Genomic DNA, 12,712 nt, shown 5'->3' on the forward strand with positions numbered 1-12,712 from the left:
GCTGGCAGTTAGATGAGGAAAGATGGGAGGAGGCTTGAGTGGAGCATAAACGCCGGCATGGACTGGTTTGGCCGAATGGCCTGTTTCTGCGCTGTGTATCCGATGTAATTGGCTTAATCAGCTGGGTCATTAGAGAAGCTCGTCATTCTCAGCTGAGAAAGTCCAGCTTCTGGGCAAAGCTAAGTATCAACATCCAACTAAGTCCAGGTCTGAGTTACAAGGAGATCTAGTGTCCGCCAAAAATGGATCCTGGTTTGTTTAAAAGTACAACTCTATTGGACCGTCATTATGAGATTGTTTTAATCCACAGATCAGATCATATATAACATAATCCATACAAATCTGCTACATCAAACCCCCACTGTTCATTGATAGAACTGAACGTAGTCAGTTGTGTACGTTGTGGTGCCTCCGAACTCCACTTCTTCCTGCAGTAGGACGGTGTGCAGATAGCCTTGTTTCAAACAGGTGTTTGATCTGTAAATGGTCTTGAGGAGGTGCACGAGAGTACCTTGCTACAAAGTAACGTACCTGTTATGGGACTTTGACAGTTCCACTCTGGATCTAGCTAAAGTGATATGGGAGAGAGGCCCGGGAACATAGGAACATAGGAACATGGGCCATGCAGCCCCTCGAGCCTGAGTGATGTCTTTGTACCCTGCTGGTAGAAAAGTAGCTCGTCTCCTGATAACGTGTCTGAGAGCCGGCACCTGTGTTGTGGGTCCTATTACTCTCTGCTGGGGTACATCAGCCCAGTTCATACATTGCTGTCAACAAACATCAAGTAACAGATATTTGATAGGAATAAGGTCTCCAGCCTTCCTGTGCCTGCTGCTGGTACAGATACCAGCTTCTAAAGATCATTCTTATTTGAGAAGGACGTGGATGAGATGGATTTAAAAGAAACCTCACCCAAAATGTATTTGGTATTTATGCAAACTCTTCGATGGAACAAAGAACTGCAGAAATAGATGTGCTTTCTGTGCAGATTGACAGCAGTACGGAGAGTTGTTCTTGTTACGTAATCTCTAAATGGAATTCATGAAGCTGCTGATGATCAGGTAATGGGGCATCAGCTGGCTCACTGGGTCCTATATTTAAACCTGTGTCACAGTAAGACCAGGACAAGACAAACTAGGGCAAAGGTGACTGACGATTGATTTTCCACATTTCTCTGACTTCACTTAATTAAAAACTGAAGGTAAATATTTATGGAGGTTTTCAGTTTGAGAATTACTAGAATGATACCAGGGATGAGTATGTGGAGAGACTGGAGAAGCTGGCTTGTTCTCGTTAGAGCAGAGAAGGTTAAAGGGAGATTTAATAGAGGTGTTCAAAATTGTGAGGGGTTTTTTAGAGTAAATAAGGAGATACTGTTTCCACTGACGGGGGGCTCGGTAACCAAAGGACACAGGTTTAAGGTAATTGGGAAAAGAACTGGGGGGGAAAGATGAGGAGAATTTTTGTATGCAGTGAGTTATTGTGATCTGAAATGCACTGCCTGAAAGATGGAAGAAGATTCAATAGTAACCTTCAAAAGAGGATTGAATAAATACTTGCAAAGGAAAAATTTGCAGGGCTATGGGGAAAGAGCAGGGAGTGGGACTAATTGGATAGCTCTTTCAAAGAACCGCTACAGGCACGATAGACCGAATGTGCTGTAAGATTCAATAATTGTGTAGTACGATAGCATTGGGCACTGCAATTTTCTGTCCACTGCTATTCAGCCTAGAATCAGGAAGGCTAACGGTGGGTCGGATCGATACGTGGTTGAAGTGTGAGTGCTTACCAGCGTATTGGCACCAAGTTCCAGGTATTGCAAAAACTGTAACACTGATTATGTATTCAAGTCCAGGCAGAAAGGTCCTTTAGTAAAAGCAGCTTGCACATTTGAGTGATTGTTCTGACCTGTTCCCTTGTCATTATTCAGGCTCCCTTATGTCGGTTAATCCGGGAGTAGCTCGTTGGATTAAGGAGCTCTTCTGTCACAATGAGCGTGTTGTCCTAGCTGGAGACTGGACACACGGCTTCTTTTCGCTCACTGCAGTCGGTGCTACAAACGTTGGATCTATTCGCATTTACTTTGACAATGTAAGTTCATTGGATATGTACAGGAGAGGAAGGCCGGTGTTAAGTGTTTATCTACCTCTATGTGATTTCCTGCTTGGTTTTTCTTTTTTTTTTGTTTTTTTTTTGGGGCACTAAAGTCACATTTTTTCCTCCAGTGCCCCCTATAAAAGGGGAGGGGGACACTAAAAGCACCGGCAATTAAAACAAATTAAACTTTAAAACATAAAATCAAATTAAAATTTGGTTGCCGGGCTTGACGATGCACTCCAGTCCCTCCGATGCCCACAAAATAGTCTCCAAAGTAATGTTTCTGCCCGGGCTTGATGACCCATACTCGGTGCAGCAGCTGCTGTGGGTGTGTTCTAGTAATCGGGGAGTGACAATTAATTCCACTGATTCCCAATGATTTGGTTTAAGAACTGGTGGCAGGCAGTGACTAGTGGGGTACCGCAAGGTTCTGTGCTGGGGCCCCAGCTGTTTACACTGTATATTAATGATTTAGAAGAGGGGATTAAATGTAGTATCTCCAAATTTGCGGATGACACTAAGTTGGGTGGCAGTGTGAGCTGTAAGGAGGATTCTATGAGGCTGCAGAGCGACTTGGATAGGTTAGGTGAGTGGGCAAATGCATGGCAGATGAAGTATAATGTGGATAAATGTGAGGTTATCCACTTTGGTGGTAAAAACAGAGAGACAGACTATTATCTGAATGGTGACAGATTAGGAAAAGGGAAGGTGCAACGAGACCTGGGTGTCATGGTACATCAGTCATTGAAGGTTGGCATGCAGATGCAGCAGGCGGTTAAGAAAGCAAATGGCATGTTGGCCTTCATAGCGAGGGGATTTGAGTACAAGGGCAGGGAGGTGTTGCTACAATTGTACAGGGCCTTGGTGAGGCCACACCTGGAGTATTGTGTACGGTTTTGGTCTCCTAACCTGAGGAAGGACATTCTTGCTATTGAGGGAGTGCAGCGAAGGTTCACCAGACTGATTCCCGGGATGGCGGGACTGACCTATCAAGAAAGACTGGATCAACTGGGCTTGTATTCACTGGAGTTCAGAAGAATGAGAGGGGACCTCATAGAAACGTTTAAAATTCTGACGGGGTTAGACAGGTTAGATGCAGGAAGAATGTTCCCAATGTTGGGGAAGTCCAGAACCAGGGGACACAGTCTAAGGATAAGGGGGAAGCCATTTAGGACCGAGATGAGGGGGAATTTCTTCACCCAGAGAGTGGTGAACCTGTGGAATTCTCTACCACAGAAAGTTGTTGAGGCCAATTCACTAAATATATTCAAAAAGGAGTTAGATGTAGTCCTTACTACTAGGGGAATCAAGGGGTATGGTGAGAAAGCAGGAATGGGGTACTGAAGTTTCATGTTCAGCCATGAACTCATTGAATGGCGGTGCAGGCTAGAAGGGCCGAATGGCCTACTCCTGCACCTAGTTTCTATGTTTCTATGATGGGGAGGGGAAATCTGACATGCTTAAAAATGATGTGTGTGTACGATCGAAGCCTATCGCCTCCAATATTGGGGGGGATAGTTACAACACAGGTTTAAAACCCCCTGATCCATGTGTAGTTATAAATTAGCAATCTATACATCGGAAATGCATCTCCCCAGCATTCTCGGATTAAAGAGTTCATAAAGCATGCAGCATTTATTGATATTAAAACAAACACATAGGTTCCTCTTCCCTTTTCTCTCGCTCACCCCCCTCCTCCCCACCCTTCTGCTTAGCATAATAAGGAAACCACCGGAACACTACAGCAGCTCACTGTCCCAGTCACCATTGCGTTTAGACTAAATCACCAAGTCTTCATTTACCGAATCATTTACAACCCTGCCACCTCTCTCGGTTTGGACAGAGTGCAGCTTTTTAAGTGAGTTGCATAAAATCTGAACTGGACATGACGTGTCTTTTTAAACTTGGGTCTTTCTGCCTCTGTGTTTTAGCGTGGAAACATTGATCATTAATATTCTCAGAAAAAAATACGTTAAGACAAGAAAAAAAACCAGTGAGCCTGGTAAACTCATCTCTCTGACACGCTAATTCTCCCATCAAAGTCCATCTCCTCCAATACTGTAACTCTGATCGAAGCCCATCCCCTCCATAGAAACATAGAAAATAGGTGCAGGAGTAGGCCATTCGGCCCTTCGAGCCTGCTCCGCCATTCAATAAGATCATGGCTGATCATTCCCTCAGTACCCCTTTCCTGCTTTTTCTCCATACCCCTTGATCCCCTTAGCCGTGAGGGCCATATCTAACTCCCTCTTGAATATATCTAATGAACTGGCATCAACAACTCTCTGCGGCAGGGAATTCCACAGGTTAACAACTCTCTGAGTGAAGAAGTTTCTCCTCATCTCAGTCCTAAATGGCCTACCCCTTATCCTAAGACTATGTCCCCTGGTTCTGGACTTCCCAAAAATCGGGAACATTCTACCCGCATCTAACCTGTCCCGTCCCGTCAGAATCTTCTATGAGATCCCCTCTCAATCCTTCTAAACTCCAAAGTATAAAGGCCCAGTTGATCCAGTCTCTCTCATATGTCAGTCCAGCCATCCCGGGAATCAGTTTGGTGAACCTTCGCTGCACTCGCTCAATAGCAAGAACATCCTTCCTCAGATTAAGAGACCAAAACTGAACACACTATTCCAGGTGAGGCCTCACCAAGGCCCTGTACAACTGCAATAAGATCTCCCTGCTCCTATACTCAAATCCCCTAGCTATGAAGGCCAACATACCATTTGCCGCCTTCACTGCCTGCTGTACCTGTATGCCAACTTTCAATGACTGATGAATCATGACACCCAGCTCTCGTTGCACATCCCCTTTTCCTAATCTGCCGCCATTCAGATAATATTCTGTCTTTGCGTTTTTGCCCCCGGTGGATAACCTCACATTTATCCACATTATACTGCATCTGCCATGCATTTTCCCACTCACCTAACCTGTCCAAGTCACCTTGCAGCCTCTTAGCGTCCTCCTCACAGCTCACACCGCCACCCAGTTTAGTGTCATCTGCAAACTTGGAGATATTACACTCAATTCCTTCATCTAAATCATTGATGTATATTGTAAAGAGCTGGGGTCCCAGCACTGAGCCCTGCGGTACTCCACTAGTCACTGCCTGCCATTCTGAAAAGGAACCGTTTATCCCGACTCGCTGCTTCCTGTCTGCCAACCAGTTCTTTATCCACGTCAGTATATTACCCCCAATACCATGTGCTTTGATTTTGCACACCAATCTCTTGTGTGGGACCTTGTCAAAAGCCTTTTGAAAGTCCAAATACACCACATCCACTGGTTCTCCCTTGTCCACTCTACTAGTTACATCCTCAAAAAATTCCAGAAGATTTGTCAAGCATGATTTCCCCTTCATAAATCCATGTTGACTTGGACCGATCCTGTCACTGCTTTTCAAATGCGCTGCTATTTCATCCTTAATAATTGATTCCAACATTTTCCCCACTACTGATGTCAGGCTAACCAGTCTATAATTACCCGTTTTCTCTCTCCCTCCCTTTTTAAAAAGTGGTGTTACATTAGCTACCCGCCAGTCCATAGGAACTGATCCAGAGTTGATAGACTGTTGGAAAATAATCACCAATGCATCCACTATTTTTAGGGCCACTTCCTTAAGTACTCTGGGAGGCAGACTATCGGGCTCCGGGGATTTATCGGCCTTCAATCCCATCAATTTCCCTAACACAATTTCCCGCCTAATAAGGATATCCTTCAGTTCCTCCTTCTCACTAGACCCTCGTAACTCTGATCGAAGCCTCTCCCCTCCAATACTGTAACCCTCTGATCGAAACCCATCTCCAATACTGTAACCCTCTGATCGAAGCCCCTCCCCTCCAATACTGTAATCCTCTGATTGAAGACCATTTCCTCCAATACTGTAACCCTCTGACTGAAGCCCATCTCCTCCAATATGATATGAAATTGGGGGGATAGTTAAAGCAGGGGAGGACTCCAGCAAATTACAGGAGGTCACTAATAAACTTGCAGAATGGGCATATAATTGGCAAATGCAGTTCAACACAGATAAATGTGAGGTACCTGTATTACATTTTGGTAGGAAGAATAGGGAGGTCCCTTATTACTTGGAGGGTGAGAGTCTAGGTGGAGTAGAGGAGCAAAAGGAACTAGAGTACAAATACAGAAATCACTAAAAGTAGCGACAGTTTAGCAAGGCCATTAAAAAAGCAAACCAGGCACTAGGGTTTATTTCTAGAATTGAAAAGTAGTGAAGTTCTGCTAAACTTGTATCGAACCTTGGTTAGACCACACTTGGAGTACTGCGAACAGTTCTGGTCGCGATTTTATAAAAAGGATATAGAGGCACTGGAGAGCGTGCAGAGAAGATTTACAGAAATGCGAGGATATACATATCAGGGAAAGATGAACAGACTGGGTCTCTTTTCGCTTGTAAAAAGAAAACTGAGGGGTAACCTAATAGAGGTCTTTAAAATTATGAAAGATTTTGATGGAGTGGATAGAGAGAGAATGTTTGCACTTGTGGATAAGAGCATAACTAGAGGCCATCAATACAAGATAGTCACCAAGAATTTAAATAGGGAATTCATAAGAAACTTCTTTACCCAGAGAGTGGTGAGAATGTGGAACTCACTACCACAGGGAGAAGGGAATATAGAGGGTTATGCTGATAGATTTAGAAGGAAAGACGGGAGGAGGCTCGAGTGGAGCATAAATGCCAGCATGGACTGGTTGGGCCAAGTGGCCTATCTCTGCGCTGTATAGCCTATGTAAACCTGTAACTTTCTGAGGGTTTTGTGCCTTAAAGTAAGGTATACTTGTAAGTTATGTATGAATTATTTAAATGCTGGCCATTGCTTGTCTACCATCATGCCTTTTAATGTAGTTTCCCAACTATCCCCTCATACCTACATAGTTTGCTTTGTTTACATTTAAACCCTTGTTTTGGACTTAACTAAATCATTTTCAATCTCAATATAAAATTCTATCATTATTGTCACTCTTCTCAAAAGGCCCCTTTACTACAAGGTTATTGATTAACCCTTTCTCATTGCACAGTACTAGACCTAAAATAGCCTGTTGCTTCCTCCACATACTAACCTAGAAAACCATTTTATATACAAACCATGAACTCATCCTCCACACTATTACTGCAAATTTGGTTTGTCCAGTCTTTGTAGATTAAAGTCCCCCATACTGTATTACCCTTGTTATATGCACCTCCTCCCTGATTCATACTGTGCCCTATATTACCACTACTGATGGGGGCCTATAAACAACTCCCACCAATGTTTTCTGCCCCTTGCTGTTTCTTAACTCCAGCCAAATTGATTCTTCTACTTGATTTTCAGAGCTAAGATCCTTTTTCTCTACTGTCTTTATCCCATCCTTTATTATCAGGGCTGACCCCCCTCCGTTTCCATTTTGCCTTAAGTATCCTGGAATATTTAGTTCCCAAACTTGGTCACTTTGCAACCACATCTCTGTAATGGCTATTGGATCAAACCTATTCATTTCTACCTGTGCTATTATTTTGCAAATGCTACGTGCATTCAGATATAGTGTCTTTAGCTTTGGCTTTTAAAAATTTTTCCCTGATGTTACCTTCGTCACTGATGCACTTTGTTACTCTCTCTGTCCCTTTCTGACCCACACTGCTCTAGAGCCTTGACCGTTCTGATGCTGCTTTTAAATTGACTCATTCCTGAATCCTCCCACCCCACCCCCTCATTAGTCTAAAGCCCTGTCTACTGCCCTAGTTATTCGATTTGCCAGGGCATTGGATCCAGTCCAGTTCAAGTGGAGCCCGCCCCAACAGAACAGCTCCCTCTTTCCCCAGTACTGGTGTCAGTGCCCCATGAAGCAAACCCCCTCCCATGTCACGCATTTAACCTTCTAATCTGCTTACCCCTATACCAATTGGCACGTGGCTCAGGTAACAATCCAGAGATTATTAACTTTGAGATTCTGCTTTTTAAGTAGTACTCCAACTCCTCAAACTCTCTCAGCAGAATCTCATTCCTAGTTCTACCTATGTCGTTGCTTTCTTCATGGACCACGACAACTGGATCCTCCCCATCCCACTCCAATTCTTCTCCAGCCACGAGGAGATGTCTTTAACCCTGTCACCGGGCAGGCAACACAGCCCTCTGTACTCCCTGTCACGGCTGCAGAGAACCTATTCTGTCTGTCCTCATCTCTTGGTTCCTTTCTGCAGCTCTACTTTAATATTTCTTCCCGACTTCAGATTCCTGTATCATCCCCCCCCCCCCCCCCCCCCATTCCTCTTTTTTGCCTGTCATGGTTTGTTTCATCTATTTTCATTACCTCAATTCTTTAACTTTAAGGATTGCGTGTTTCATTTATATTTAGTCAACATTTTTCCTTGGCGCAGATCTCCTCCCTCAATTCTCAACGTCAACTCTGCGCAATTTAAACTTAATGCTGGAGGTTAAAATATAAGTTGTGGCTTGGCACCCACCCTGTTTCCCTGCGATTTCACTGGGAAAACTGGGCTGTTTCTGTAACAGACGCTCGACCCACAATGGCAGCTTTAGGCTCGAGTGGTAAGTTGGAATTACCCCTCCTTCTTTCTCTTCCCCACTTCTATTTCTGGACTGTAAAATCCTGCAACAAAATGGTCCAAAGTTGTCGGGGTTTGGATGAGGTTTGTGTGTCTGACACCATTGAGATTATCGGAAGAGAGAATTTTTACTGTACCTCTTATATTGTGCAGGACCTGCACACCAACAGTCCCCGCTACATGAAGGGCTCCTACAATGACTTCAGCTTTGTTACAAACAACAATAAAGAAGGGATTACCATGCGAAAAGGCGAGCACCTGGGCGAGTTCAACCTGGGCTCCACCATCGTTCTCATCTTCGAGGCACCAAAAGACTTCACCTTTAACCTTAAACCTGGACAGAAGATCAGGTTTGGTGAGGCCCTGGGGTCCATGTAATAGAATCACCATCAAAAGCATCCGAAATTGGATTGGAGCAACGAGGAGCGAGTTTGGACTGAAATAGTGAGAAATGGCCATTACTGAAATGTGGTTTAAATTCTTGCTCCTCCTCCTCTCATCATTACTGCAGAAGAAGCATCTCCCATTGCCTCCATCCAAGGGACCAGCTCTACCACGTCTGGTGCTACGGTTTCTCTTGAAAGATGTACTGACCCTACCCAGTTGCTCCTTTTTAAATAGGAAGCTGATGGGAGGATAGGACTTTCAGAGCATGTGCAGGGCCATATTCTCTGTGCAAAGGGGGAACCTGGCAGGTCACCAGGATTAAAAGGACTTTGAAAGATGGACCGAGTTTTGAGAGCCCTGGTCGAAATGGGAGCAAGGGGTTCTGAGAGACTTTTACAGGGACTGGTGATGCTAGAATATTTGCTGAATAGCTCCATGCAGGTGAACCAGTGGGTCATTCTAACTTTTAGTTAATGCAGTATTTTTATATACTTAAAAAAAATAAATCAATGCAGTTTCTCATCAAATTACATTTCAGAGAAAATAAAACTAATGACTGTACCAAAACTTATTGCAGCTGAACTCTGTGTTCTTTGGTTAATGTGGGTGTGTTTTTGTAGAGCTGAGGGGTGAAATCCTAAAACTTGGGCTGCAACATTTTGGTTTAAGCTTTAACTTGGACATCGATCCTCTTCAGCTGTTTTATTCCACAAGTGAGCAAAAGGAAAAAGAGTTAGTTGCAAGAAATAAAACCGGTCACCTAATACTGTGTAGAGCTGGGTTTGACAACACTGAAATGGTGCAAATGAGTTTATATTTTTTACAAGTTCACTATTGATTCTGTAATTATGTCTATGCAATGGAAAAGTCTAAGGAACCTTATTTCCTGCTCTGTCCATTACATTAATGTAAATCATGTACCAGAGCCATGAGGAGGGTAACTGCTTGTGGTGGAGGTCACGGGCAGATTTATTTTGCTGCTGTTTTGTCGAGCATTTGTTCCATATCAAACCACTACCAAAAAATGTTACACAATTTGATGAGCCAGGCCACTGGTTTATGGTGACCATTAAACTGTTTCTATTCAGTGACTTTCTCTGTCTCTTCCCCCCGCCCCCCCCCCCCCCCCCCACGTGGTCTGAGGATCTCTCCATTTATCTGCCGAAGCCCTAAACCAGTGGCCATAACAAACTCTCTGAAATGTCTTTTTGGAATGTGAGGCCACTTTCCATGATTTTCTTTCCCAGATTGTGTGTGTGTGTGAGAGATAGGGAGGAGACATCACCTTATCTACAGCGTTCTGATAAAGGACAGGTTTTTATTAAAAATTTCATTGTGCCAGTCAATTGTATTTTTATTGTGATCTGTTTCTTTTGTGTGTGGTTGCTTCAGGAGTACCTGGTTCAGAGTGACTGTTGATATTCACTGCAGTTTTATTCCCATGTGCAGCGGTGAAAGTTGCCACAGTGACCAATGAATAAAATAAAATTCTAGTATTTTGCAAGGATTTTTAATTTATTTCTTTGGGGTTTATTTTAAAACTGCACTTTTTGAGGGGCAATCCCACAGATAGTTTGAAATAGCACCTGAACTTCAATACTATATATGATGCTTTCTGTATGTGGGTTGCTAGCCATCATCTCTTACTAGGATATCATTCCACCTTCCAATACTTTACCAGCGTCCAACTGCACACATTCCAGTGAAGAAATGGAAACCCTGACTTATTTCTCTCCCTTCTGTCCCCTTGCTATGCTGTCAGTACAGACTGAGAATTAGCCGTGGTCCATCCAGCTCCACTTCACAGTAGGCAGCCCACTGTTTAAGATTGCAATCCCCTCTTGTGGCTGCCTCCAAAGGTGCTTTACATTTAATAACTAACATAAACTGCCTTTTAACATAGCAAAATGTTCCACGGCGCTTCATCAAAATTTGACACTGAGCCACAGAAGGAGATATCGGGACAGATGACCAAAGAAGTAGGTTTTAAGGAGAGAGGCAGAGAGATGTTTAGGGAGCGAATTTCAGAGCTTGAGGCCAATGATGGAGTGATTAAAATCAGATGGGCAAGATGCCAGAATTGGAGCAGCACAGACTCCTCGAAGGGTTGTAAGAGGTTGCAGAGATAGGGAGGGGTTTGCAAATGATAAGAATTTTAACACTGAGGCATTGCAGGACTCGAAGCTAATGTAGGTAATTAAGTACGGGTGATGGATGAACACGAGTTGGTGCGAGCTAAGATATGGGCAGCAGAGTTCTGGAAGTTGGTCAGGAGAGCATTGGAAGTGGAGTCTTGAGGTAACAAAGGCATGGATGAGGGCTTCAACAGCAGATGGGAGTGAAAATGTGGGTTGAAGCTCATCTCGGTAAAAGGCAACAAGGTTGCAAACAGTCTGGCTCAGCTTCAGACGGAGAGGGCGGTATGTGGTGGCTTCAGTTTTCCTACTATTTAGTTGGTGGAAAATGTTTGCTTATCCAATACAAGCAGCGTGACAAACCAGAGCTGGTGGAAGGTCGAGGAGCGTGCCCTCTAACTTTATTGGGGGCTGTACCGTCCCTTTAACAGGGTGCACGGCCCAAATTTTTGCGCTTCTTGTATTGAAAAGCCAGTGAGCTTCAGACCGCTATACAGCTAAACGGGAACGTTGGTAGTGAGCCGAGTTGTACATATGGAACCTGACATGTTTACAGAGGGGCAGCATAGGTAGATCCTTGGCGTCTCCAGCGCAATGCTGCCCTTTCTGTGCGGCCCATTCAGTTTCGTGCATGTGCAAAATTTAACCTAAAATAACCAGTCCCGGGCTCCATGGCACCAGCGCAGAGCCGCGCGGCTTAGAGGGAACTGTGGGAAGAGAAGCCATTGCAGGTAATTTCTGTCTACAATTCAATAGATAAGAATGGAACCAGGCAATCCCACTCAGCTCAACGAGAGTAGAGGCGCTGGAGATGGATGGAATGGTCAACTGAGTCCAAGGCTGCAGCTCGGGCGAGAAGGATGAGGAATAGTTTAAATTGCAGACTTTGGCATCTTGTATTCACAGACAAGTTTTAAAAAAATAAGTTTTAATATTCCTGGTCACTTTTTATATTTACATGATTACATACACTTTATACAAAAATGGTTAATTGTGATATCTTACATTCTGCAGTTACAAGCTTTTGATAGTAGGGTTAAATCTGACAAACCCTAAACGTCAACATTTAGCCAGCACTGCCCAGCACCCCCTCTGTGCTCAGTGAGGGGCCAACTAGCGATGTACACCAGCTTTTATCATTAGACTGTGGGAAACATTTCATATTAAGTACAGAATTTGTTTCTTCCACAATTGTTTTCGGATCAAAAATTTCAATTCAGTATGTGCGAGATCCGTGGGCACGAGGAGTCCCTGTTCGATCTCACGAGCAAGGCTTGTTGTAGAGATGGCAAATCCCAAAGTGGGGTATTCTGGTGATGGATGTGGTCACACAGTCAAGATCTCCCGGATCTCCTGCACTCTGGCAACGTGACCCTGTATATAAGGCATCTCCCTGCTCAGCTTTCTCGACAGCTTTTCAATGTCTGTCTCCAGCTTAAAATGAACACAAAGAATAAACATTTTTTCAGTCTCACCCCAAGGTATCCCAATTAACTGTGGAACCAGCTTGAGCCCCTATCCTAAATAC

At 44.0% G+C, this 12,712-nt stretch overlaps 2 protein-coding genes across 8 annotated transcripts in view; one reads left to right on the forward strand and one right to left on the reverse strand.

Moving 5' to 3' along the window:
* The window catches only part of pisd (phosphatidylserine decarboxylase), a 140,719-nt gene extending 130,324 nt beyond the window's left edge, over window positions 1–10,395 (forward strand). For all 6 annotated transcript variants that reach the window (XM_070887556.1, XM_070887558.1, XM_070887557.1 and 3 more), the window contains 2 exons: window positions 1,931–2,091; window positions 8,816–10,395. In XM_070887556.1, the coding sequence (XP_070743657.1) occupies window positions 1,931–2,091; window positions 8,816–9,040 (386 nt within the window). In that variant the 3' untranslated portion in view covers window positions 9,041–10,395. The remainder of the gene's footprint in view (window positions 1–1,930; window positions 2,092–8,815) is intronic.
* Window positions 10,396–12,125: 1,730 nt separating this feature from the next.
* sfi1 (SFI1 centrin binding protein) overlaps window positions 12,126–12,712 on the reverse strand; it is a 209,556-nt gene continuing 208,969 nt past the window's right edge. The window contains exon 33 of one of the 2 annotated variants that reach the window (XM_070887562.1): window positions 12,126–12,618. In XM_070887562.1, coding sequence (XP_070743663.1) covers window positions 12,511–12,618 — 108 coding nt within the window. In that variant the 3' untranslated portion in view covers window positions 12,126–12,510. The remainder of the gene's footprint in view (window positions 12,619–12,712) is intronic. The other variant, XR_011594118.1, reaches the window with a different exon arrangement.

Source organism: Pristiophorus japonicus, chromosome 8 (assembly GCF_044704955.1).
Source record: "Pristiophorus japonicus isolate sPriJap1 chromosome 8, sPriJap1.hap1, whole genome shotgun sequence".
Taxonomy (NCBI): Eukaryota; Metazoa; Chordata; class Chondrichthyes; family Pristiophoridae; genus Pristiophorus; species Pristiophorus japonicus.